General features: G+C 43.2%; 1 protein-coding gene across 4 annotated transcripts in view; it reads right to left on the bottom strand.

Annotated features, from left to right (window-relative positions):
- Positions 1-416: 416 nt before the first annotated feature.
- Nos (Nitric oxide synthase) overlaps positions 417-27,624 on the bottom strand; it is a 192,190-nt gene continuing 164,982 nt past the window's right edge. Inside the window, exons 12-27 of one of the 4 annotated variants that reach the window (XM_070094650.1) lie at positions 26,597-26,701; positions 22,043-22,084; positions 20,979-21,049; positions 18,487-18,522; positions 14,559-14,720; positions 13,805-13,979; positions 12,839-12,974; positions 12,111-12,189; positions 8,964-9,157; positions 7,994-8,163; positions 7,333-7,543; positions 6,297-6,384; positions 5,613-5,737; positions 3,530-3,672; positions 3,124-3,315; positions 418-2,527 (exon numbers count right to left, since the gene is read on the bottom strand). In XM_070094650.1, the coding sequence (XP_069950751.1) occupies positions 2,297-2,527; positions 3,124-3,315; positions 3,530-3,672; positions 5,613-5,737; positions 6,297-6,384; positions 7,333-7,543; positions 7,994-8,163; positions 8,964-9,157; positions 12,111-12,189; positions 12,839-12,974; positions 13,805-13,979; positions 14,559-14,720; positions 18,487-18,522; positions 20,979-21,049; positions 22,043-22,084; positions 26,597-26,701 (2,160 nt within the window). In that variant the 3' untranslated portion in view covers positions 418-2,296. Of the gene's footprint in view, positions 2,528-3,123; positions 3,316-3,529; positions 3,673-5,612; positions 5,738-6,296; positions 6,385-7,332; positions 7,544-7,993; positions 8,164-8,963; positions 9,158-12,110; positions 12,190-12,838; positions 12,975-13,804; positions 13,980-14,558; positions 14,721-18,486; positions 18,523-20,978; positions 21,050-22,042; positions 22,085-26,596; positions 26,702-27,624 lie in introns of all 4 variants that reach the window. The other 3 variants (XM_070094652.1, XM_070094651.1, XM_070094653.1) reach the window with 3 other exon arrangements.

Genomic DNA, 27,624 nt, shown 5'->3' with positions numbered 1-27,624 from the left:
CAGTGCTGCTCCAGTGATGGAGAGGACAGTGCTGCTCCAGTGATGGAGGGTACAGTGTTGCTCCAGTGATGGAGAGGACAGTGCTGCTCCAGTGATGGAGAGGACAGTGCTGCTCCAGTGATGGAGGGTACAGTGCTGCTCCAGTGATGGAGGGTACAGTGCTGCTCCAGTGATGGAGAGGACAGTGCTGCTCCAGTGATGGAGGGTACAGTGCTGCTCCAGTGATGGAGAGGACAGTGCTGCTCCAGTGATGGAGAGGACAGTGCTGCTCCAGTGATGGAGGGTACAGTGCTGCTCCAGTGATGGAGAGGACAGTGCTGCTCCAGTGATGGAGGGTACAGTGCTGCTCCAGTGATGGAGGGTACAGTGCTGCTCCAGTGATGGAGGGTACAGTGCTGCTCCAGTGATGGAGGGTACAGTGCTGCTCCAGTGATGGAGGGTACAGTGCTGCTCCAGTGATGGAGAGGACAGTGCTGCTCCAGTGATGGAGGGTACAGTGTTGCTCCAGTGATGGAGAGGACAGTGCTGCTCCAGTGATGGAGAGGACAGTCGAGAGCAGACCAACTTTTTCCCAGAATACCTTCAGAGTTAATATGGTAAAGAGGACATTAGGCTTGGTATCTCAAATTAACTGTATCTCAAAATCAGAATTATTGCATCTTTTGATATTTCTCATATAATGTTTATCTGGAAAGTAATCAAGTAATAAAATACCTCATAGATTTGAGTTGTTTATATATTAAAAACATTTAAAAAAAGTGTGTAAAAACTACAAATAGCAAAACTTCCAGTTTTTCATTCTCACCATATTATTATTATTATTATTATTTTAATTAAGTGGGAAGCACTAAACCCATAGGATTATACAGCATTCTCACCATAGTACTTTGAAAATTTATATTTTGTGCAGGTGATTCAATATTTATAACACAGCTCAAAACCTGACTCAGACTTATGCCTATTGGCTCCCAGCAGATTTTTTTTCTCCTAAACGAATGCATTGAATTACTATTTATTCTTGAAAAAAAAAAATCTCCCAGGAATAATTGCACAAAAAATATTTTCTTGTTTTAATTTTTCTCCAGATGGACTGAGCAAATCATCCTGGGTATAAAATTGTGTTATACTTTCTAATCAGATTCTTAGGAAATAATTCGTGAGAGAAACATGACTCCGTACTTGTCCTTATTGGACTGGGATAAAATTTAACAAAAATTAATGTATGTAGTAGGTTTTTGTTCTATCATCGTGGTAAATATATTAGTAATGATGAATGCTGATGAAAGGTAAGTAATGGTTTTGTGTTGGGCTGACAGGTGTAAGAACTAACAGGTGTAAGGAAGAGGCAGATGCAGGTGTGGAGCAAGTGTGTGTGATGCTGTGAGTAGTATGAAAGGGGGATTCAGAGAGTGCAACGGACAAGTGAAATAGCAACAGCAACACTCACAGCCAGAGGCATTCTTGAGCTTCCCCAGCGCTCGGACATTATGTTCAAAGTTGGGGTGTGGCTCCAAAAGTATCTTGTAGTGCTTGCTGCCTTTGCACCCCGTGACATCGTCTGCTGCTATGCAGCTACTACACCCTTCGAGCCCAGTGTGGGTGGGGTTTGTGGCAGCCAAAGGTGCCTAGCTTCTCCCTCTCAGCCCTGTGAGGGTGGGGAATGGGGCTAGGCCTGGGGACTGCTAGTCCCATGAGATGAGAAGGTACTTGCATCTCCTCCCATGGCAGACATTGGTCTGAGACACTCCCACGAAGGGAAGCCAAGACTGGGCCACCACTTGGAAAAGGCCCTGGCCGGGCGATTATACCGGCGAATCTACAAACAAGAGGGATTCAGCAGCTTTGACTGATGGTATTAAGACTGAGGTGATGAAAAACGACGTATAACGAAACGACGTTAAGCGAGGACTTCTTGTACTTGCAAAAGTAGTCAAGAGTATTATTAAACCATTGCTAAAAAACGAAATTCGTCTCTCTTCCCAGTACACAGTTTTGATGGTACACGAAAGAAATTATACAGTGTGGAGTCTGTTGCTTTCACTATTTATTTTAAAAGCTAAATTCCATCTTGGAAAAATCTTATCGATTACTACAATTTTAGATTCTTGTTCCATGTTAAAAAATATTCTACTTTCAATAGAAGCTTTGCTACTGTAGTTATTAAATTTTGGCATCTGTGAGGTATTCACGTAGGTTTGATATTATTGGGTAAATAATTAACAAAAAATCTTGAAAAACGCTTGAAAGTGGAGATAATACAAGTGTTGGAAAAGCCGATCTGCCCTCGAGTGTGTCCCTATTCGTTGTTTGCCGAGGTGGGTATATCTTGTGCCACTGAGGTTAGGGTGGAGCCACTGTAGGGCGCTCCGAATGGAGTATTAGAGAGTGCCTGGGTCAGGGTGGGGGTCGCTGGTCCAGCTCCACCGATAGAAGACATTTTCACTCTGGCGCTCTCTCGCTTCTGACGGTGTATCTCCTCAGTGCGAAGTGTGATACCGAAGATATCTTCGTGGTACCGATTCTCATCCTAAAATGATTGATATCTCTTAAAAGAAAATGTATAAAAAGGTACATTTACAATATGGCTTAAATTCTTCCTTATTGTTATGCCTAACATAAGTGACACATTATGCTGAAACTCGCCTCTGATCACTTCAAATACGTAGATGTGCAATTATCAAACAATCAACTATTGTACATGACTGATGCAATAACACAATCATGGCGGGTTGTACTGCAGACCTGTTTGTAGTTCTATGAATATCTTACACATCCTATATACTAGTGCAGTATTCTAGCACTAAATGTACTGCATATTAAAACGTTTTCTATTTTGTCTAATATTCGTGTATATGCTATTACACATTTATGAATCAATATGGTTATTATATATATCATTTTTTCTACTAACAAACGAGGTTGGAATTTTAATGCTTTGTCTCTAAGTAAATATATCTGAGTTTTGAGATCTGTTTTTTCTTTTTCAAAGTTAAATATATTCTGAAGTTCGCATGTGTAGCAAGATTCCCTCACTATTTTTTTTAAATGTAAATAAATGAAATCTGATTATTGGGGATGGTTTGTAAAAGACAACAGATCGGTACTTTGAAGAGTTGTACGAACCCTCATCTGAAGCATGAAGTTCTCAACCTCCTGGTCAGAGAGTCTCCCGTGTTCCTGAACAATATTCTTAAGCTTCTGGTACACACACTCAGCCATGGTACAGTCACCACACACGTAGAAGTGACCTTTCTCCTGCACTACCTGCTTGTACACGTATCCACCAACTTCTACCAATAAATCTTGAACGTAAGTCTGTGGATTCAAAATAATTATCATAATTCGTCACAGCTCTGTGAAATTTAATACACATTTTTCCCCTTAGACTGAATGCAGACGCTCCTATATTATCCTTAGTTTACTTGGCCCTCCAGGTATACTCTTACAGTTTAAATGCTGGTGTATTATCCCCGAGTTTACTAGGCTTTTGAAATTAAATACTGCTTTAAGTTTGATAGAGTTGTATTACCTTGGGTATAGTAGGTTCTCTGGAGAGGGCGAGGTAGGTGTGGGTGAGCACTCCTGCTCGCCTCATAACTTCCTTCTCCTCACTATACAGATCAAGAGCCTTTGTCCGGCATCCGAAGAAGAGATTTATCTCTCCAGGCTTCTCTAGAAAAATAAATGAGTACCATAACACATGACACACACACACACAAACCTACTAGAGTTTTATGACAAGGTGACAGAAGTAAGACAAGAGAGAGAGGGGTGGATCGACTGCATTTTTTTGGACTGCAAGAAGGCCTTCGACACAGTTCCTCACAAGAGGTTACTGCAAAAGCTAGAGGATCAGGCACACATAACAGGAAAGGCACTGCAATGGATCAGAGAATACCTGACAGGGAGGCAACAACGAGTCATGGTACGTGACGAGGTGTCAGAGTGGGAGCTTGTGACAAGCGGGGTTCCACAGGGGTCAGTCCTAGGACCTGTGTTGTTCTTGGTATATGTGAACGACATAACGGAAGGGATAGACTCAGAAGTGTCCTTGTTTGCAGATGATGCGAAGTTAATGAGAAGAATCAAATCGGATGAGGATCAGGCAGGACTACAAAGAGACCTGGACAGGCTGGAAGCGTGGTCCAGCAACTGGCTCCTTGAGTATAACCCTGCCAAATGCAAAGTCATGAAGATTGGGGAAGGGCAAAGAAGACCGCAGACACAATATAGTTTAGATGGTCAAAGACTGCAAACCTCACTCAAGGAAAAAAATCTGGGGGTGAGTATAAGACCGAGTATATCTCCTGAGGCGCACATCAATCAGATAACTGCTGCAGCATACGGGCGCCTGGCAAACCTACGGATAGCGTTCCGATACCTCAGTAAGGATTCGTTCAAGACTCTGTATACCATTTACGTCAGGCCCATACTGGAGTATGCAGCACCAGTTTGGAATCCACACTTAGTCAAGCACGTCAAGAAATTAGAGAAAGTGCAAAGGTTTGCAACAAGACTAGTCCCAGAGCTACGGGGATTGTCCTACGAAGAAAGGTTGAGGGAAATCGGCCTGACGACACTGGAGGACAGGAGGGTCAGGGGAGACATGATAACGACATATAAAATACTGCGCGGAATAGACAAGGTGGACAAAGACGGGATGTTCCAGAGAAGGGACACAGACACAAGAGGTCACAATTGGAAGTTGAAGACTCAGATGAATCAAAGGGATGTTAGGAAGTATTTCTTCAATCATAGAGTAGTCAGGCCGTGGAATAGCCTAGAAAGTGACGTAGTGGAGGTGGGAACCATACATAGTTTTAAGGCGAGGTATGATAAAGCTCATGGGGCAGGGAGAGAGAGGACCTAGTAGCAATCAGCGAAGAGGCGGGGCCAGGAGCTATGAATCGACCCCTGCAACCACAAATAGGTGATTACAAATTACACACACACACACACACACACACACACATATATATATATATATATATATATATATATATATATATATATATATATATATATATATATATATATTTATTTACATATATATATATATATATATATATATATATATATATATATATATATATATATATATATATATATATATATATATATATATATATATATAAAACATTATTTCTTTATTTCTTATTTCTCAGTACACAGCAGGATTCGAACCTGCACACTTAATCAAAGTACGTAGTATTTAGCCACTCGGCCAGATCCCGAGTGGCGTAAGCACTACGCGCTGATGAAACATATCGCCCGTTTGCGATATATTTTTACAGCACATAAGCCGCACATTAAGATAAATTAAAATAAAAATTACTTTTAAGATAAATAAAAGTGAAAATCAAAGTCATTACAGCGAGGTATCGTGAGCGTGTGGGGCCATGTTGTGTCATGCAGTGGCATGTGGGGGCCATGTAGGGCCATGATGTGCCATGTATGGGCCACGTGGGGCCATGTGCCATGCAGTAGCATGTGGGGGCCATGTTGTGCCATGTGGGGGCCATGTAGGGCTAGGCTGTGCCATGCAGTGCCATGTGTGGACCATGTGAGGTCATGTAGTGCCATGTGCTAATTTTCCAAAGAGCTCAACTTACCGTTCTTGTGGCGCACCATGTGGTGACGGTGGTGCCAGAAGCCTCTGAAGGGTGCCACCCCGGTGCCAGGCCCCACCAGGATGATTGGAACACTCGGGTCTTGTGGCATATGGAAACTTGTAGCACTGAAAAATAAAATTGCATTGTGAATGTACCGGAGGACACGGGAAAGAAAAAAGAAACACGAGATCGCGTAAGACAAATAAATCTATCAGAAGATTTTTACCTTCGAGAAAGTTATATACAATATTATCATGGCATCCATATCATATTTAGTTATTCTTTTTTCAGCACCTCTGTTAGCAAACTGAATATGTTACTTCGTTTAAATTATTGTGTTGCACTCCTAAACACGATCTTTATTTTACCCGTAGTCTTAGTAAATCATGACAACTGTTTACAGTTACATTGGAGGGTATCTTTCAATTGCTGGTTAGCAATTTCTGTCGACAAGTGTTATCAGGAGTGTTTGGCTAGCGAGTCTTAACTGTCACAATGTTCCTCCTCTCTGTAGAGCTTTATCGAGCAATGTTTCGCTGTGTAGAGCTTTATAAGACATAACTTGATAACGCTCTATACTGAGCCAAATTTGTCCAGAATGAAGACTTTGGTAGCAGTTTATTTACGAGGTTTCTTCCTACCTGGTGACCTCCCACTTGTAATAAACAAACACCTTTTACTCACCTTCTAACGAAAAGTTCAACGTGGTCACCTGGCGACACCTGCTTCAAGAAATTGGAACAGACACCATAGTGGAGCTGCCCTTTTCCATCTGAAAAACAATAACAAACTTTCTGGTTACTTTTAAGAAACTAAACTTCAATCTAAATACGTACTTTGATTTCTTTCAAATTGCTCTAATCCTCGTGTAGTTTTAATTTAATAGCTAAATTATTAACAATGCTCTGTGTTCAATATATTGGTGATTTTTTTGAGTTCCATTGAAACTGAGTGGAACCCAAACAGCATCAGTACAGTTAGTTTAAATATCTTCATTATGCACCTCATACCCATGGTGTGGGAGGTAGTCAAAAGATTACAGAGGCACATAATGGGTCCAGGGATTAGGCCGCAAAGTTTTAATAGCTAAACAAGGTACAGTGCAGGAGAATTCAATAATTCAATATAATCCCCCCCAGTCGTTTCAAATTTCATTCAGTGCTAGTAGTCCAGAAAATCAAATGAAAATCTCATACCATGTTTTTATATAAGGAATAACTGGGACAAGAACCACCAAGTAAACCACGCTAATGGCGACATTTCGGTCCCTCATGAGTCATTAGCAAGATTTACAAGGAAATCGTTCTCGCTTCATTTATTTATTTTACTGGGAAGTTTAAGGTGTGAATTCAACAAATATCTTGCAAAAATTATGGCGTTATTCGATATTTCATTAAAAAAAAGACGATACATAACTTGCACTTTCTATTATACTGAACAAAAATTTACAATATCATTCTAGACAACAACTTACCTTCTGAACAAAAAAGTTACGCTATCATTCTGGGCAACAACTCTGAATAAAAATTAACACTATTATTCTGAACAACAACTGAAAGACTAAATGCGACTATGAAATTAAAGTTGCTAATGAATCAAAGAGTTCTTTCAAGTGTATAGGAGAAGTCAGGGAAAAAGTAGGACCTCTGAGAGTTGGAGATGGACAGCATACGTCTCCTGGCGCTGAAAACTTATTACACTGTTATTCCTAAGAACTTACACTCTGTATTATACTGGACAACAGCGACGGTGACGTGGATCTGGCCTGGATGAGCTTCTGGCGAGGAGCTGATGGAGTAGAAGCGAGGTCCAAGTGACGGCAGCTGTGTGAGCAGCAGACCAGCGTCCAACATAACGCTCGGGAACTCCTCAAGCACCTCCTTCAGGTGTGGATATCTGAAGTGCTTCCAGTCCTCGTACTCGTGAGCATCCTGCACCACAACATGAGACGATTGGATCCAAGTGACTTGCTGACCACGGCAGTAGGAAATTATATTCATAACTAAGCGCTAAACCCACAAGGGTCAAACAGGGTAGTGGAGAACTTTTTCTGCAACATGTCTTTTTCCACAGGCTAAGTAACCCCTAGACAGCTTTATCTCAAAGGCATCACTCCCCTAGATACAAAATTCATTACCAGCCTCTTTGCTACTGCCTCTCCAGACACCCAGACCTCAAACTGCATAGTTCATTTTTCAACCTGTTTAACTGCACTAATTTCTGAACAAAAAAGCACAATAGAATATACAGCTATTTTAATAAATTAATTAATTTAAATAATAGGTTCAACCCCCACCCGTTCCGTGATTTGATTTGCCAATTACTAAAACTATGCCTCATTAGTTGCACCCATAATGTAGCTCTTCACGTCATGTTCTCACCGTGGCAAGTTGATCCAGGCGAGTGCGCTGGTCATTATCATAAGCATACTCAGCCAGGAAGTGGAGAAAGTTTGGTGTGGGAGGTGTTGTGATGTCTAGGTATCGTGTGAGCATCTCCCTCACACTGGCTGACGGTAGTCGCTCGTGTGACTCCCAAGTCTGTGTTATACCTGAAAAGGATTACAAAATAACAAAGTATTAACATCTAATTTATTTCTTAATCTGACTGCGAAAGTAGCCATTTAGAAGTGAATTATCGAGTCGACAGTAAATTGTCCAGAAGCCTGACTGAAGTTTATACTAATTGCCTCTAAATATTATTCAGATTTAAGCACTAGGTATATTTCAAGTATAGTTTTGTGTATCTAAGACATTAAATAACAAGAGGGTTAATAAAAGGTCTTAATTAAAGTATGAATGTAACATTATTCATCAAATTTGATTAAGAATTTTACACTGGAAATAGCTTTCTTAAACAATAAATGGAACTCGCAACCTTATTTTTCCGAAAAGACCATAGGTACAAAATTTTCAAGCAAATTGTTTTCCTCATCCAATAATGGAAGCAATGTACGCTTTAAAGTCAACTGAGGAAAATGTCAAGACTGAGTAAGGCGACTCTTCCATCATGCAGTTCAGGTGGGAACACGCGTTTGTCATCAAATATTACAAGTGATACAAAGAATAAAAACAAATAGTTTAAACTGAAACAATACCCAAAGCTGACCTAAACTGGTAGTATCTTCCTTAGTGACTTTTAAAATTAATATTTGGAATATAATATCACAGTTCACAACTAAACCACAAACTGAAAATGCTTACTAAATGACGATGTCTTCCACTCTAAGCCATCAGATTGGCATAATTAATCTAGAATGTACCGGAACGTCGCTCCACTTTCAATTTAAGGATATATGTCAACAGTCAATATAGTATATACTCAAACAACATGCAACACAAAGGTTTTTACCATTAAGTGAGTGTATTTCTTTGAGTAGCAGCACCTTGATAGGTTGGTCAGGGTCGGGGCAGTTGTCCAGACGACTCAAGACAGCTTGAACAATCTCCGGGGAGTTAGCAGGGAGAATAGCAACATGGTCACCCGGACAGTACTCTACCTCAGTTATGCCTTCAGTACTCAGGACCACCTGCTGTGTCCACCGGCTGGTAGAGGACAGAGAAAACACTGAAAACTTAACCAAGATGTGACATGAAGTAGCAGTCTCTCTATAATGCGATACAAAGCAGTATATTGTACTTCAGTTTATAATTAAAGCTACCCAAACAAGCATCACTGAAACAAGAACTCTGCGTAGTTTTAAATATAAGTTGGGGTGGGGTAGGAGGTTAGTTAGGCCTATCTAACATGGGCCAATAGGCCTACTGCAGTGTTCCAATCTTATGTTTATATCCCGCTATAATACAACATAATGGCTCACGAAATCGTATTTACACGATTTCAAACATACCAGGGAAAGGGTGAGGTCTGAACCCGTGGCGAGTGACTCACTCTCCATGGCATCAAACACCACCCGTTCCGTGGCTTGAAAGTATAATGACTTTATAATACAGCAGTATAGTAAGAGGATATTAAACCATACCCCCGGCCGGGATTGAACCCGCGGTCATAGAGTCTCAAAACTCCAGCCCGTCGCGCTAACCACTAGACCAGCTAGCCACAATAAGATTCATCCAACTAGGTATATTTCTACACCATAGGAAGGTTAGCACAGGCACCTCTGTGACCACAAATGCAAGTTTTTACAGACGAATCTCCAGCTAGCGTGGCCGTGACGAACTAGAGTTCGTCACGGCCACGCTAGCTGGAGATTCGTCTGTAAAAACTTGCATTTGTGGTCACAGAGGTGCCTGTGCTAACCTTCCTATGGTGTAGAAATATACCTAGTTGGATGAATCTTATTGTGGCTAGCTGGTCTAGTGGTTAGCGCGACGGGCTGGAGTTTTGAGACTCTATGACCGCGGGTTCAATCCCGGCCGGGGGTATGGTTTATTTGCAATCGTGTCATTACGATTTCTTAAGTCAAGAGGATATTATATGCAATAAGGGTCTGCTGTAATGATGTAAGGATCAACTATGTAGATGAATGCTCAGAGAACCAACAAGTTAGTAAATCAGACACATGTTCAACACTTGGGCATTTTTACTGAGGAAACATTTCGCTACACAGTGGCTTCATCAGTCCCGTACAAAGAAGAATGGAGAAAATCAGGAGGAGTTTGAGGTAATCAGTCCCTTAGCCTAGAGTCGATGTAATCGGTCCATCAGTCTTGAAGAAGGCTACACAGTAGACACTCAGGAGTACGAGGATAGAAAGGATTTATACAACTATACGACCGCCTCCGACTACCGCAGCACACACAGCTACAACACCACCTCCTTCAACCTTCCTGAACCAGTGACCCCAGAATTAATGTACTATGATAAGCCTCCTCCTGACGATCCCAACGATAGGAGGTTTTACACGATGGAACAAGTTTTTGGCAGGACAGCTAAAATCAGGCGGAAATTAGGCCTGGATTGTGATTCAGAGGAATTGTAAACTGGGGAGAAGAAATCCAAAATCAAGAATCCAAAATCCCCGTTAGAAAGCGGGTTTGGAACATTTTTAAGCATCATCCATCCGGGTTCACTGTGGAAAACGTACGTTTATACTTTCATGTAAATAAGTTTATATACAAAATTCAAAATGCGTATAAAACATTTTTCGGTATTGTTCTTCGTGTGTGTGATGGGTGCGAGTGTGTCCCTGGAGCAGCAGGGCATAGATGAGCGCCCATCCAAGGCTCGGCAGCAGCAGCAGCTGAAGCAGCTGCTGTTGCTACAGGACGAGTATAGGGGTGGTGGTCAGGTGCAGGAGAGCCGAAGTCGGTGGACAGGAGAGGGTAGAAGCAGGCCAGGAGCCACCTACGTCGACATCAGCCCCTCCGTCAACTGGATCCGCCGTCCCTACACTCATATGCCAAACGACAGGACGGAGCCCTATCATCCGGCACGAGGCACTCAGAGGTACGAGGACAGAAGGGACGTAGAGCTATATAACCAGACGACTGCCGTCAACTACCGCAGCACACAGAGGGTAGCCATCATGAGCTACAACACCACCAACTGGAACCCTCCTAAACCCCTGCTCGCAGAACAATTTGTGGACTATAACAAGCCTCCTCCTGACGATCCCAACGACAGAAGGGTGTGCACGATGGAACAAGTCTTTGGTAGGACAGCCATGACTAGGCTTAAACTAGGCCTGGACAAAAATTATACACTGGATATGAAAACCTACGAGAGGATACCCAAAAATGTGACAATAGTCTTAGTCCCCGTTAAAACGCGGGTTTGGAAAACCAATTTCATAAACATGTTGCGACGTGAGGAGTACGTGCCCATATATCCAAACTTTGACTATGATTATACCGTTGAGTTATCTTGTATTGGTCATAAGCCTCTATATTTTGTGCATCACTCGAACCAGTCTGCACCTCACGTCCGCACGCGCTGAACCTTCAGTTTCTTCTTCTAGACCTAAGACAACGGGTCCATCTTGATTATTACTTTTGCTGATAATTTCAAACTTCACGACTTTTTGTTAAAGATATTTTCGTTTTGAGTGGCCCGTGTGGGTCACTCAACACAAGGAGTGTGAAGGCTCAATCCCCCGTCCACTGGTCGCAAGGTGGACACTAACTGTACTAACACACCCCACCTGAGGAATGGAAATAGGGAAAATTTAGATTTAGATTTGGTCCGAGGAGAGAGAGAACAGCTTGGATGATGAGTGAAACTTGTGCAATCCACTACAAAGAAAAACAGGGAAGGTGTGAAGCACGAGTTGGGGAGATCAGTCCCTCAGCCTAGAGATGTGTTCAGTCCATTAACCTTGATAAAAGCACAGCATATCCTCGTCTTCATAAAGCCACTGGATGGCGAAACATTTCACCAATAAAGATACACAAGTGTTGGACAAGTGTCTCACTCACATGTTGCTTTTCTAAACCATTTATATAATATCAGATTCCTTGAATCATCTGCCTTTAGCCAGCATCTTGGTACTGCCGCTGAGAGAAACAATCACCTGAGAAAAACAGTGTTAACACTAACCTGGCATTCTCTCCATGAAGGTTCCTTGAAGCTATCACCTCGCACGATCTAACTCTCTTGCAGTGGGATCGAGAAAGTCCTTCAAAGCAAATATACATTAATGTTACAAGGAAACTTAAGTGCATCATTCAAAGTGAATAATTTTTTTTTTCATTTAGAAACAATCGAACAGTATAATACAAAGGATGAAGCTCAGCTCAGAATCGCATTGGACATAAGTTTAATGGAACGACAAGTTTGATCATTATCAACTTGGGACACACGAAGATAATAGGGGAAAGACAGTAGCAGAGCAAGCTTTTATTGATATATATATATATATATATATATATATATATATATATATATATATATATATATATATATATATATATATATATATATTATATAAAGTAAAAACAGGAACTGTTATGGATAGCATTTCGCTTTACAAAGATTATTATTATAATCAAGGGGAAGCGCTAAACCCGGAGGATTATACAGCGCCTGGGGGGGGGGGATGTGGAAGGCATTCAGGCTTAATTCGGGGAACTGGAGCACAGATCCAATTCCCTAAATCAAGAGCCCCTCACCAACATCAAGGAACCTTCCTTGAGGGGCGCTTTACAAAGAGCCAAACGTTATCACTAAAGCTTGCTATGCACCTGCGGTTTTCATTGCAAGCAGAACTCACCAATACTGCTGCCATTTTAGCACACGGGGAGAGGAACAGTGGAAATATGTCTTACCAACAGCTATATCATCAGTTTTGGCACAAGGAGAAAGCTTGATCTTATCAGCAGTTGCTGAGGTTTCCGTCTTGAGGGCTGCCGTTGCTTCCTTCATGGCCACATCATCATCAAGACAGAAGGTTTCACAGCCAACCTAAGCCACAAACAATAATTTTCAGATACAATGAACATTTTCATTGCCGATATGTTAAAAAAAAACTAAGACAATGAATGACTATTAGAGAATCAACAGAAAATTAAAAGAAAACTCAGACTGAGGAGGACAGTAGGAGGACCAAAAAGATTCAAGCATCCTCGTGGCTGAGTGGGTATGCTTTTGGATCTGTTACTTGCATGAACTCGGTTCGAGTCCTCGTCCATTCTTCCTTTATAACATATTTCGAGGTTTCTGACCAGTTTTGAGGTATTTTCTTGACAATTTGAAATTTTAGTTCCCCTTGATTCATAGATCTGAACTTTTTCTAGAGTAAATTTTAACGCATTCAAATGTCTGATTATTATACCCAAGTGTAAGTTCTAAACCCGTAGGGGGTCATGCAGCGCTTGAGAGATAGGGTATATTTAGATCTGATCTAAGGAAAGGGATGGTAGCTCCAGATCCTTGTATCAAGAGCCCTTCATTGAAATGTTTGATAGATCTGAAGTAGTGTTTCTGCCTTGTTAGTATCGGAAGGAGGAGTTGCTACTAAATGATGAAAATCATGCAAAGCATTACATTACTAAGCCCTTAGGGGTCATATAATGCCTGGGTGAAGAGAAGCAATCAGGTTTGATCCGAGGAAATTAAAAGGTCTAGTTCCTCGGATTAAGAGCCCCTCACATTGCTGGACTATCTACGGGAAATAGTTATACATAACAAGAAACTAGTGAGAGAGAGAGAGAGAGAGAGAGAGAGAGAGAGAGAGAGAGAGAGAGAGAGAGAGAGAGAGAGAGAGAGAGATAGAGAGAGAGGGCACCACTCACATTAAAAACATCTCCTGCCCACTTGTTAAAAGCTTGTTCCTGGCCAGCTAGCTCGTCACCACAGGTGAGCCTCAGCAGCCTCTCACCTCCCAGCTCACACAACAAGTTATCAACGTATTTACCAAAAGCGCAGAAGTTAGGGTAAGCGCTGGATCCCAGGGCAAACACAGCAAACCTGTGTTAACAAGGACACCAAATCAAACATTTTATGTATTAAAGAATAAGGTGGCAGGAGAAGTAGAATGTGTCCCCACACATGAGCCGGGTCACAGACCGGGCAGCGGGGCGTTGACCACAGAAACCTTCTCCAGGTATACACATGCACTTAGCCCAGGGCACACCTTCTTTCATATGATTTTTTGAAAATGGTCTTAGGTTGTCTGTACTGCAGAATCAGTAAGAATAGAAAAAACTTTAATAATATTAGTTACAGTAACGTGACTGGAACAATTCACAATTAAATCTTAAGTGGAACCGCAAAGTTTCCATCTATCTTGGACTAAGTTATTTAAGAGACACTGAAACTTAATAGATTACATTAATTCTTTGTGAATAAAGTGTTGATAATCTTTAAAATTTAATAAAAAAAATCTTAGATAAGCCTTATTTTTTCGTAACTTTTCGTGTCATGGAAACTAGTGAAAAATAAAATAAAATACCTATTAACTATTACATGAGGTATCTGAAGAAAGTGTCTATCCAAGTCTGAGTCTTTGAAGTTCACTATGGTTATGGGATGTGACAATTTACCTACCTGACGTTGCTGAGAGGTCCAAAGTTGTCTTCAGACATGATGTCTGAGGTGATGGAACCACGGACGTTGGAGTTAGCCACACCGTTCTCCTGAGTGCTAGTGGTGCCTCCTGCCCCCTCCGTCAGGCTGTTCATCCTCATGAAGGAGAGACTGCGATGCATGCTGAAGACACCCAAATATACTTCAGATTCCAGTGAATCAAATATTCACTTTGTTTGTCTAAGGTTAATATGAATATTTTATTAAATTTTGTTTGAATACTCTTCAACGAGACCTAAACAGAGTTCACGCTGAAGTTGTTACAATTGATATTCCCATCACTTGTGGTAAACATGTGGGGTATTATTTTGATCAATTTGGATTCAATTCTCGGTACGTCTCTCTTGAAAATATCTCTAGTTGAAATTAAATAAATGTGTGTAGAACTCTATATAATCCATGAATTATATAGATTTATAATAATTTATGCAGCCACGACATTGATGCATTGAGTACGTTGATTTGCAATGTACTCAATAAAATTTCCATAAAAGGTGAGCTCGTTTTATCTAGATAAAATTATCAGTGGAAATATTAAAAGATCTGGTATTGTTAGGTACCTTGAAGGATTACCTTTATGTGGATCACAGAATTATTTTCGTTCTTCCTTCAAGGCTTTTGTTTATAACTTAAGAACGCTTCTCCAGACTGGCTTCAAATTTTCAACTCTGGTGTACTACGACTAGAGTAAGGTTCATGCTGCTACTGGCATCTGCAGGCGCCCTCTGGTCAGTTTTATATAGACCATTTCTGATTTTGGTTTTCGTGGGATAACTTGAAGAAGCCTCTTCTGACTGGCTTCAGACACACTGGTGTATCTAATTTTATTATTTAGGATGACTGAAATAGAAGTTTTCAAAGAAGAATCTGTGAATGCCGCATCCGATAAGCTGCAAACCTTCACTGCTGATAACTTTCTTAAAGGATTTGAACTTAAAGTGATGGTATACTTTTGGATATCGGTCTTGTGCACTGACTAGAGAATGTCGCTTTTGACTGACTCTAAATTTACAAAGCCGTTGTATCTTAGTGGAAATTTTAAATTGTTATTTATTGGCAATGTAGGGAGCCAATTTGCCATTTTTTTTATAGAAGAAATTTGGATTCTAATTTCCATGCGAATACTTGTGAATATATCTTCTGATTTGCTTCAGATCTTCAATACTGATATTTAAATGCATTTAGAAATATATGCCACACTGTACTACTGCTCCTTTGCGTGCACTGAAGTAGAGGAGGCTGGGCTGAAGGAATACGGGGATAGCTTTCTTGGATCTAGCAGCCACCGAAACATCTTCTTTATTTACTGACCAAGCAGTGAGATTGCTTTAACACAAGTGGAAGACAGACATGCGGAAGATAGAGGAATACATTGTCAACGAGGATACTGTGTGATGGAAACACCTGATAGCGTACAAGGGTACCCGGTTATGCTTCTACATGTGCCAGCTATATCTGAGTGCATAATTACAGGTGTACAAATAGGTTAACAAATACACATATCGCCTACTTACAGTACATTCGCCACAAGTTACACTCATCCCTACTTACAAACGAGGCGCTTAGCACCAATTAAAGTCTTAAGACTGCCGAGCTATTGTACCAGGGTGTAGGAAGCCATCTTCTGTATTATTGTGTATATTCAGACTTTTCAAAGATAAAATACAAATTCAGAACTTCTCATAAGTTCGGGACTTTGTATTTATAAACGAATAATACTGGAAGAAAGAGATGAAAAGTAAAACGCCATTTAGAAGTGTCCACTAGTATTATCATGCTTGTTACTCTACAAGAACATCAGAGCACGATGTTAGTCACTCAAGGCTAAAAGTTAATTTTAATTAGTCCAACCTTTCTTATGCACAATGCCAACAACAACAACCTTTCTATAAACATATTAGTTGACACTAAATACAGGTAAGTTTCCCATATGTAAACATTACAGTGAGCGGTCACCTGAAGACTGACTCGTTCCCCCTTCCAGGAAAACTAAATTTATAGATAAGTTTGGTATATTAAGCAATGTTTATATGACGTAAATTTTAGCAAGGTTAAGTTGCAAAAATAACTTCCGGTGCTAAACTTAATAATAATGATATATAAGAATTTGTATAGGTATTTTCCTCGCTAAGTCGGAGGGAACAGAGGTTGTTCAATATTTTGCCACTGTAATCAACTTAATACACATGTACCATAAACTACGCACAAAACTACTTATGACACATAATAATTACACTCGTGGTTAGGTTGCATGCTGTATCTGAACTTAAATTTTCAGTTTAATACCATGCACAAAGAAAGTACAACTAAGTGCGAAAGAAACAGCGAAACTTAAAGTTGCTGAGACAAACACGAAGCTGATATTTGTAGACTTTAATTTGTTTGTAACTGTTACATGTATTATGAATGTGTCCTTACCGTGTACATCGCTCTGTGCAAGCATTACCGTGTACATCGCTCTGTGCAAGCATTACCGTGTACATCGCTCTGTGCAAGCATTACCGTGTACATCGCTCTGTGCAAGCATTACCGTGTACATCGCTCTGTGCAAGCATTACCGTGTACATCGCTCTGTGCAAGCATTACCGTGTACATCGCTCTGTGCAAGCATTACCGTGTACATCGCTCTGTGCAAGCATTACCGTGTACATCGCTCTGTGCAAGCATTACCGTGTACATCGCTCTGTACAAGCATTACCGTGTACATCGCTCTGTACAAGCACTACTCTAAAGGATTTAAATACTGTGCGTCATCAACTGCAATTTATTCAGCCTACATGTTTTAGCCTTTAAGTAATCAATGTAAATTAATGAATGATTACGTGTAATTATCTATGGGGGGGGGGGGGGGAGAAAGGCGGAGGGAAGTGGTGGCGGTGGGGGGAATATTAATAAGGAATATTTAGAGTATGAAATGGGAGATATAACTAATAACAGAAGTTTCCTTACTGGTTCGTAATCTACAAGAATAGTCGTCCTAAATAGATTTAGACTGTTTATATAATGCAAATATTTCCCATTAGGTTCTTATAATAATGAGTTTGTTTTTCAAATTTAAATCACATCCCTCCAGAATATGATTACTCTCTCGTATTTATCCCACAACCAATGAAGTACCTCGAGCACTATAAGCTCTGTATATAATGTAATTATTTCATCATATACGGGAGATATATTCTAAAGTCTGGAAAATTTTGATCAGTGTTGAGTATGTGCGCTTGTTGGGGCCGTGTGATAATACTAAATTAACCACGGAACGGGTCAGACTTGAATCGAAGACAAGTGAGTCTTAAAACTCACAGGCCAGTCCGTGAACCACTCGGCCAGCTGGTTAACAATAGTCGCCAGTGAGTGAACCACTCGGCTAGCTGGTTAACAACACTCGCCAGTGAGTGAACCACTCGGCCAGCTCGTTAGTAACACTCACCAGTGAGTGAACCACTCGGCCAGCTGGTTAACAACACTCACCAGTGAGTGAACCACTCGGCCAGCTCGTTAGTAACACTCACCAGTGAGTGAACCACTCGGCCAGCTGGTTAACAACACTCACCAGTGAGTGAACCACTCGGCCAGCTCGTTAGTAACACTCACCAGTGAGTGAACCACTCGGCCAGCTGGTTAACAACACTCACCAGTGAGTGAACCACTCGGCCAGCTGGTTAACAACACTCACCAGTGAGTGAACCACTCGGCCAGCTGGTTAACAACACTCGCCAATGAGTTTCAAGAATCACTTACCATGGACTCAAATCCCACCCATTCCGTGATTTGTATGCAATCGTGTAAATGATTTTGTGAGTCATAACACTATATTATGATGTATGTGTAGTGCTTCTACGACCATATAAGTGTTCCTCAAGAAGCTGTAATGGTTGGCTGTCAGACTCACCTCTTCTGTGCAGAGTAGTCCTGCCAATATGATGCACTACCAGGAGATAAGCAAAAGAAAATGCACAATGATGACTACTGCAAGATACATATAGATTCCTGAGTGACCAAAAAAAAAATATCTTCCCCCTTACAAAATTCTTCCAAAATATAGCATCACATGCTTGTCAAAATGACTGACTGACTGCATCATTCAAGCCAATTATAGCGTCATTCAAAAGGAAAATATACATTGTAAATATATCTTTGGTCTTATTCTTCACACTAAGTTAATTCTGCTTTTCAAACTTAGATCAAACTTATTTTAGGAATCACAGTTTAAAAACCTGAACAATTGTGAAGAAATTTTTTTAAATTTAAAGAAAACATTTAAACATTAATCAGACTATTGAGTTCCAGTTCACATCTGTAATATAAGATAATGTTTAATCAGCTAAACAAATTATGCAAAATAAATTCATTCTTTAAAGTATTTAAAGCCAAAAAAATAAAAATAAGCTACAGACGGCTATGGCCAAGCAAACACATGTAAAATTTGTGAAAAACATTGTTGATTTAGTTATGCAAATGACATCAATGAAAGTTTTGATAAGCCGAGTGGTCAAAATGTTATATTATGATTTTTAATTTACTGTTGGTATATTGGAATAAATGTGACTTTAAAACTGGGTTTCCTTGTTGCTTTCTCATTGTGGCCATTACAACTCCACAAGATTTTGTCAAAACTTTTAACTAGGTAGAAGTTTTTTTAACACATGGGCTGCTTCCCACCAAGGCAGGTGACCCGAAAAAGAAGGAGAAACACTTTCATCATCACTCAGTCCATCACTGTCTTGCCAGAGGCGTCCCGGTGCTACAATTAAAAAATTGTAAGAGATCTCCACCCCTCCTTATAAATAAATTTGCTTTATAAAGCCCTAGAAAGAGCACAATGTTGTCGCTAAAGCTTTTTACTGAACCTGTCTCCTTTAATCAGTTTGAGGCTGAAATAGGGTTAACCCATTTTATCTGTGGCTTCATTGCCTCACTCTGGGTTAGATACGTAGGTCTACAAAACTGGAAGACACACCAAAGCTTAACAAAACTCTAAATGATGCGACTCACCTCCACAAGGATAAATATACTTAGCCTGGCGTGTCTGTAGAATAAACCCTTGTGATTACTACATTACAGACTGGTAAAGCCGGAAGGGGTTATAAAGGCACCTATGTAATGGCAGGCAACCAGGTTCGATCAGAGGGTAGAGAAGTTAGCGTCAACTTCATGGTTGAAAGTCTTCGTTTGGTTCAAGGCAACTCCATGATGGAACCTCAAAAACCCGCACATAGGAGAATTATTATTATAATCATAACTAAGCGCTCAACCCACAAGGGTCATACAACGCTGCACACAGAAAAACTTATGACAACGTTTCGGCCCGATTTCTACCATTTACTAGTCACAATATTGTGCCTTTTATTGTGTTGAAGATGGATGAACTGGGACTAAGTCTCTGGACCCATTATGTACCTCCATAACCTGTTGACTACCACCCACACCATGGATTCTGGGAGGATAATACATATATTATACTAACTTATGGCCCGGTGGCCTGGTGGCTAAAGCTCCCGCTTCACACACGGAGGGCCCGGGTTCGATTCCCGGCGGGTGGAAACATTTCGACAAGTTTCCTTACACCTGTTGTCCTGTTCACCTAGCAGCAAATAGGTACCTGGGTGTTAGTGGACTGGTGTGGGTCGCATCCTGGGGGACAAGATTAAGGACCCCAATGGAAATAAGTTAGACAGTCCTCGATGACGCACTGACTTTCTTGGGTTATTCTGGGTGGCTAACCCTCCGGGGTTAAAAATCCGAACGAAATCTTATCTTATCTTATCTTGTCTCTCTCTCTCTAGCTCTCTCTCTCTCTCTCTCTCTCTAGCTCTCTCTCTCTCTCTCTCTCTCTCTCTCTCTCTCTCTCTCGTCCTCTAAATACAACCAGACTGTAAATACAATGTTCAGATCACCACTAAAAGAAAATTTATATACAGTCTGGCTTTGGCTCAGCTGAATTTCTTTCACGAAATGCTAAAACCATAAGGGTTAATTCAGCGAAAAAGAAAGTGGAGACTTGATCCTTCGTCTTCTTATATTAAAGTGCATAATGTTCTTGTGGCCATTATAGTTTACCATTATTATTAAACTAGTGAAATGATAAAAAATATAATTCTAGAACTTGTTGTTAGTTTTTGAATTAAGTTGCGTAGCAGATGTCTAGCAGAAACATAGAGGTGAAAGAGTTTCAGAAAAAATGCTTATTTTTTTATTATCGCTAAACCCGCGTGAGTCATTCAGTGCATGGACTTGAGGACCGATCCTCCCTCTCTGGCCAGTGAGGTTGCTGGATCAGTTTTAGCACAAGGAGTGGCGGAGGATCGATCCTCTGTTCTGTAATCGCTGGCAACAAATGTTGAGGAGAGCAGCCAAGATGAAGCATCAGTATGTTGGACTCACCTGCTGGTGACATCGTCGATGTCCGCAGCGGTGCCGCTCACCTTCATGGCGTACAAGTTCTTGGCGAAGTCCTGGCAGGAGAAGCCATTTTAAAATACCACAGGGAGGGGATTCTAAAGTAAAGATCGAAATAACAATAAAACCAATAACAACAAAAGTATTAACTAACAATTTTGCAGCGGCCAGATAAAGACGTAATGCAAATAATGTTAAATATGAATGATTATCCGAACTTCTTTTGAGAAACTGAAGAGTCAATAAAATTCCAAGACACAATACCGTGACTGAAACAATACACAAACAACTCGTACATAGGAGGAAGAAACTGATGATGACTACGTTTCGGTCCTACTTGGGTTCTTTGTGTAATGAACTTCGGTAATTGTATTAGTATAAATGTATGCAGGTAATGGGGAATATTTCAGAATATATGATAACAAAATTAAGCTTCGGCTCGAAAAAAAAACTTGTGTGCAATTGTCTGGCAGATGATTGATAAGTGACACATAATTCCTATAAGGTGATGAGTTAGATACATGTGCAATAGCTATGTATCTTTACTGTCGACGTTTTTCGACCGTAAAGACAGCCAGTTGATGGACATGCGTCTAACTCTTGTGGTTAATTTAAAAACTTCAGATCACAATTACAAAAGTTTACAACAATTTAGAGTTCAATTGGAGAGCACTCTTAAAACTTTAAGTAATAAATATGATACTCTTCGAGTGAGAGAGTCGTGGCAGCGTGCACACCTGACCTCACACTGAGACAGTTGTGGCAGCGTGCACACCTGACCTCACACTGAGACAGTCGTGGCAGCGTGCACACCTGACCTCACACTGAGACAGTCGTGGCAGCGTGCACACCTGACCTCACACTGAGACAGTTGTGGCCCCGTGCACACCTGACCTCACACTGAAACAGTTGTGGCACCGTGCACACCTGACCTCACACTGAGACAGTTGTGGCACCGTGCACACCTGACCTCACACTGAGACAGTTGTGGCACCGTGCACACCTGACCTCACACACACTAACACACAAATCTTAAGAGTTACATGTACCTTCACATATTTGTACTTGAAGAAGACTCTTCTGGAGAAATCCTGGAGAGGATAAACAGAGACATCAACACACTTCATGCACTAGAAATACTCAGTAAAAAATTAAAATGGGAAAGTTGTTGCATGCCGAAATAAAAAATTAATAACTACATAGGCATAATGTATTTATTACATTTATTCTAAGCTAGCAAGGATCATACAACGTCTGGATAAATGGAGATAATCAGGTTTGATCCAAGGGAATGACAGCTTCATTTCCTTAATTCAAGACTTTTCACTAGCATCACTGAACCTCCTTGGAGGACCAAGAACTGTAAACACCGCTTGTATAGTTTCTATATTATTTTTATACTCACATAAAACGCTAAACCCACACAGGTCATAAAGTGTTGCAAGACTGAGGGCAGAGATCCCTCCAAAAGTTAAGTAGTTTAAAAGGGGAGAACTTACGAGGTAAGAAGGAAAGTCAAAGTTGGTCTAACAAGTCGGTCATTGAGTGTGTTCATGGAGGTAGGAAACAGGCAGAGAGGGGGGCCCCCCTGACAGAATGACAGAGCCCTTGACAGAGTGAGAGAGGGCCCCAGACAGAATGAGAGGGCCTAACAGAGCGAGAGAGGGAGCCTGGCAGAGTGAGAGAGGTCCTCTGACAGAATGACAGGGTCCCTGACAGAGTGAGAGAGGGACCTTGACAGAATGAGAGGGGCCCCTGATAGAGTGAGAGAGGGCCCCGACAGAGTGAGAGAGGGACCCCTGCCGCTGGAAAATATACTGGAAATTACTAAGTGCTCTGTGATAAATGGAACAATGCTCCTCATGGTGGGACCCCTGGCTCACATGCTCCTCATGGTGGGACCCCTGGCTCACATGCTCCTCATGGTGGGACCCCTGGCTCACATGCTCCTCATGGTGGGACCCCTGGCTCACATGTTCCTCATGGTGGGACCCCTGGCTCACATGCTCCTCATGGTGGGACCCCTGGCTCACATGCTCCTCATGGTGGGACCCCTGGCTCACATGCTCCTCATGGTGGGACCCCTGGCTCACATGCTCCTCATGGTGGGACCCCTGGCTCACATGCTCCTCATGGTGGGACCCCTGGCTCACATGCTCCTCATGGTGGGACCCCTGGCTCACATGCTCCATGGTGGGACCCCTGGCTCACATGCTCCTCATGGTGGGACCCCTGGCTCACATGCTCCATGGTGGGACCCCTGGCTCACATGCTCCTCATGGTGGGACCCCTGGCTCACATGCTCCATGGTGGGACCCCTGGCTCACATGCTCCTCATGGTGGGACCCCTGGCTCACATGTTCCTCATGTTGGGACCCCTGGCTCACATGTTCCTCATGTTGGGACCCCTGGCTCACATGCTCCTCATGGTGGGACCCCTGGCTCACATGCTCCTCATGGTGAGACCCCTGGCTCACATGCTCCTCATGGTGGGACCCCTGGCTCACATGCTCCTCATGGTGGGACCCCTGGCTCACATGCTCCTCATGGTGGGATCCCTGGTTCACATGTTCCTCATGGTGGGACCCCTGGCTCACATGCTCCTCATGGTGGGACCCCTGGCTCACATGCTCCTCATGGTGGGACCCCTGGCTCACATGCTCCTCATGGTGGGACCCCTGGCTCACATGCTCCTCATTGTGGGACCCCTGGCTCACATGTTCCTCATGGTGGGACCCCTGGCTCACATGCTCCTCATGGTGGGACCCCTGGCTCACATGCTCCTCATGGTGGGACCCCTGGCTCACATGCTCCTCATGGTGGGACCCCTGGCTCACATGCTCCTCATGGTGGGACCCCTGGCTCACATGCTCCTCATGGTGGGACCCCTGGCTCACATGCTCCATGGTGGGACCCCTGGCTCACATGCTCCTCATGGCGGGACCCCTGGCTCACATGCTCCTCATGGTGGAACCCCTGGCTCACATGCTCCATGGTGGGACCCCTGGCTCACATGCTCCTCATGGTGGGACCCCTGGCTCACATGCTCCTCATGGTGGGACCCTTGGCTCACATGCTCCTCATGGTGGGACCCCTGGCTCACATGCTCCTCATGGTGGGATCCCTGGCTCACATGCTCCTCATGGTGGGACCCCTGGCTCACATGCTCCTCATGGTGGGACCCCTGGCTCACATGCTCCTCATGGTGGGACCCCTGGCTCACATGCTCCTCATGGTGGGACCCCTGGCTCACATGCTCATCATGGTGGGACTCCTTGCTCACATGCTCCTCATGGTGGGATCCCTGGCTCACATGCTCATCATGGTGGGACCCCTGGCTCACATGCTCCTCATGGTGGGACCCCTGGCTCACATGTTCCTCATGGTGGGACCCCTGGTTCACATGCTCCTCATGGTGGGACCCCTGGATCACATGCTCCTCATGGTGGGACCCCTGGCTCACATGCTCCTCATGGTGGGACCCCTGGCTCACATGTTCCTCATGGTGGGACTCCTGGTTCACATGCTCCTCATGGTGGGACCCCTGGATCACATGCTCCTCATGGTGGGACCCCTGGCTCACATGCTCCTCATGGTGGGACCCCTGGCTCACATGTTCCTCATGGTGGGACCCCTGGTTCACATGCTCCTCATGGTGGGACCCCTGGTTCACATGCTCCTCATGGTGGGACCCCTGGCTCACATGCTCCTCATGGTGGGACCCCTGGCTCACATGCTCCTCATGGTGGGACCCTTGGCTCACATGCTCCTCATGGTGGGACCCCTGGCTCACATGCTCCTCATGGTGGGATCCCTGGCTCACATGCTCCTCATGGTGGGACCCCTGGCTCACATGCTCCTCATGGTGGGACCCCTGGCTCACATGCTCCTCATGGTGGGACCCCTGGCTCACATGCTCCTCATGGTGGGACCCCTGGCTCACATGCTCATCATGGTGGGGCTCCTGGCTCACATGCTCCTCATGGTGGGATCCCTGGCTCACATGCTCATCATGGTGGGACCCCTGGCTCACATGCTCCTCATGGTGGGACCCCTGGCTCACATGTTCCTCATGGTGGGACCCCTGGTTCACATGCTCCTCATGGTGGGACCCCTGGATCACATGCTCCTCATGGTGGGACCCCTGGCTCACATGCTCCTCATGGTGGGACCCCTGGCTCACATGTTCCTCATGGTGGGACTCCTGGTTCACATGCTCCTCATGGTGGGACCCCTGGCTCACATGCTCATCATGGTGGGACTCCTGGCTCACATGCTCCTCATGGTGGGATCCCTGGCTCACATGCTCATCATGGTGGGACCCCTGGCTCACATGCTCCTCATGGTGGGACCCCTGGCTCACATGTTCCTCATGGTGGGACCCCTGGTTCACATGCTCCTCATGGTGGGACCCCTGGATCACATGCTCCTCATGGTGGGACCCCTGGCTCACATGCTCCTCATGGTGGGACCCCTGGCTCACATGTTCCTCATGGTGGGACTCCTGGTTCACATGCTCCTCATGGTGGGACCCCTGGATCACATGCTCCTCATGGTGGGACCCCTGGCTCACATGCTCCTCATGGTGGGACCCCTGGCTCACATGTTCCTCATGGTGGGACTCCTGGTTCACATGCTCCTCATGGTGGGACCCCTGGATCACATGCTCCTCATGGTGGGACCCCTGGTTCACATGCTCCTCATGGTGGGACCCCTGGCTCACATGCTCCTCATGGTGGGACCCCTGGCTCACATGCTCCTCATGGTGGGACCCCTGGCTCACATGCTCCTCATGGTGGCTCACATGCTCCTCATGGTGGGACCCCTGGTTCACATGCTCCTCATGGTGGGATCACATGCTCCTCATGGTGGTTCACATGCTCCTCATGGTGGGACCCCTGGATCACATGCTCCTCATGGTGGGACCCCTGGCTCACATGCTCCTCATGGTGGGACCCCTGGCTCACATGCTCCTCATGGTGGGACCCCTGGCTCACATGCTCCTCATGGTGGTTACTAAAAGTTTTTAAGTTGAGAACTAAAACTTTTTAATGAAAAACGACCATGCAAAACAAACGCTACTAAAAGAAAATATACAGTATAAAACATATTTACCTGGATTCAATTTCTTCGGAGAAATGTTCATCGACTCGTTAGTATTTTATCTCAGATAATCCATATGATTAGAGCAAAATAAAAATATTTTGTGGGAAGCTCTGGCTTGCAATCACTCACTGATTTTCTGATAACGATGTTAACAACTGTACATACAGCTGTTTCATGGTCACAGTTCATACATAAACTGCTTTACAGCTGTTACCTTATTAATAGACTGAAAAAAATGTGACAGAAAAGCTAATATGCTGTTTTTAAAAATCTATCACAAATTAACATTAAGAATAGTCTATCTGCAAAATAATGTTTAAAAAAAAAACTTACGTTATTATCATTACATTCAATAGGAAGCACTAAATTCTTAAGGGTCATACAGCACTTAGAGAATAGAAGGCAAACAGGTTTGATCCGACGAAAGGGAGAGCAGTTACAGTTCCTTGGATCAAGACTATCAGCTATACAGCTCACTAAGAAGCCTGGGTACTCACCTCACCATTCTCAGGAGGATCACCATTACCAAACGTTGAAGTGACCACCAGCACCAGAGCCTCGTGTTCTATATTAATTAAATCATAGTCCGCCATGCAGTAAACCTACAAGAAAAATTATATACTGTATAATATTATATACACATGTATATACTCTATATTTATTTATTATACACAGAACTGCACCGGAATCGAACCCGAGGCCATGAATGTGCGAAGCTTGAGTACGACCCGTGTACTCTAGTGGTTATTATCGAAGAAAAAAACCCTTCATGTAGTAAGGGAAGAAGGTGCCACGGTAGAAGGTGCCACGGTAGAAGGTGCCACGGTAGAAGGTGCCACGGTAGGCCTAGTCAACTTGCCGTTGATGTTTTCACTCCATATCCTTCATTAATATATCAAGAAGCATCTGTAGAGGAATTTTAAACAATACTGAAATTTTGTAAGAATAAGCCGAAAACGGGAAGTTATAAAGGTGCGTTTTTAAGGCCAATTTGTAAAAATAAAGATAATTTTTTTAGGTTTTCAATGTGGCTTAAAAATTACAAAACATGAACTCTCTGACATGTTGATTAGAGAGATGGAGTGAAAAAAATACATGTGTTTCAGGGGGTGGGGTTTTGTGGTGCCCTCTGCAAGAAGTTTCCCTAACGGCGAGTGACTCCAACTGCCTGTCTGTACCTGGGTACACGCAAGAGTCCCTGTACCTGGGTACACGCAAGAGTCCCTGTACCTGGGAACACGCAAGAGTCCCTGTACCTGGGTACACGCAAGAGTCCCTGTACCTGGGTACACGCAAGAGTCCCTGTACCTGGGTACACGCAAGAGTCCCTGTACCTGGGTACACGCAAGAGTCCCTGTACCTGGGTACACGCAAGAGTCCCTGTACCTGGGTACACGCAAGAGTCCCTGTACCTGGGTACACGCAAGAGTCCCTGTACCTGGGAACACGCAAGAGTCCCTGTACCTGGGTATACACAAGTCCCTGTACCTGGGTATACACAAGTCCCTGTACCTGGGTATACACA

The sequence above is a fragment of the Cherax quadricarinatus genome, chromosome 47 (assembly GCF_038502225.1).
Source record: "Cherax quadricarinatus isolate ZL_2023a chromosome 47, ASM3850222v1, whole genome shotgun sequence".
Classification (NCBI taxonomy): domain Eukaryota; kingdom Metazoa; phylum Arthropoda; class Malacostraca; order Decapoda; family Parastacidae; genus Cherax; species Cherax quadricarinatus.
Note: the sequence above shows the minus strand (reverse complement) of the source record. Positions and strands in the feature narration are given on the sequence as shown.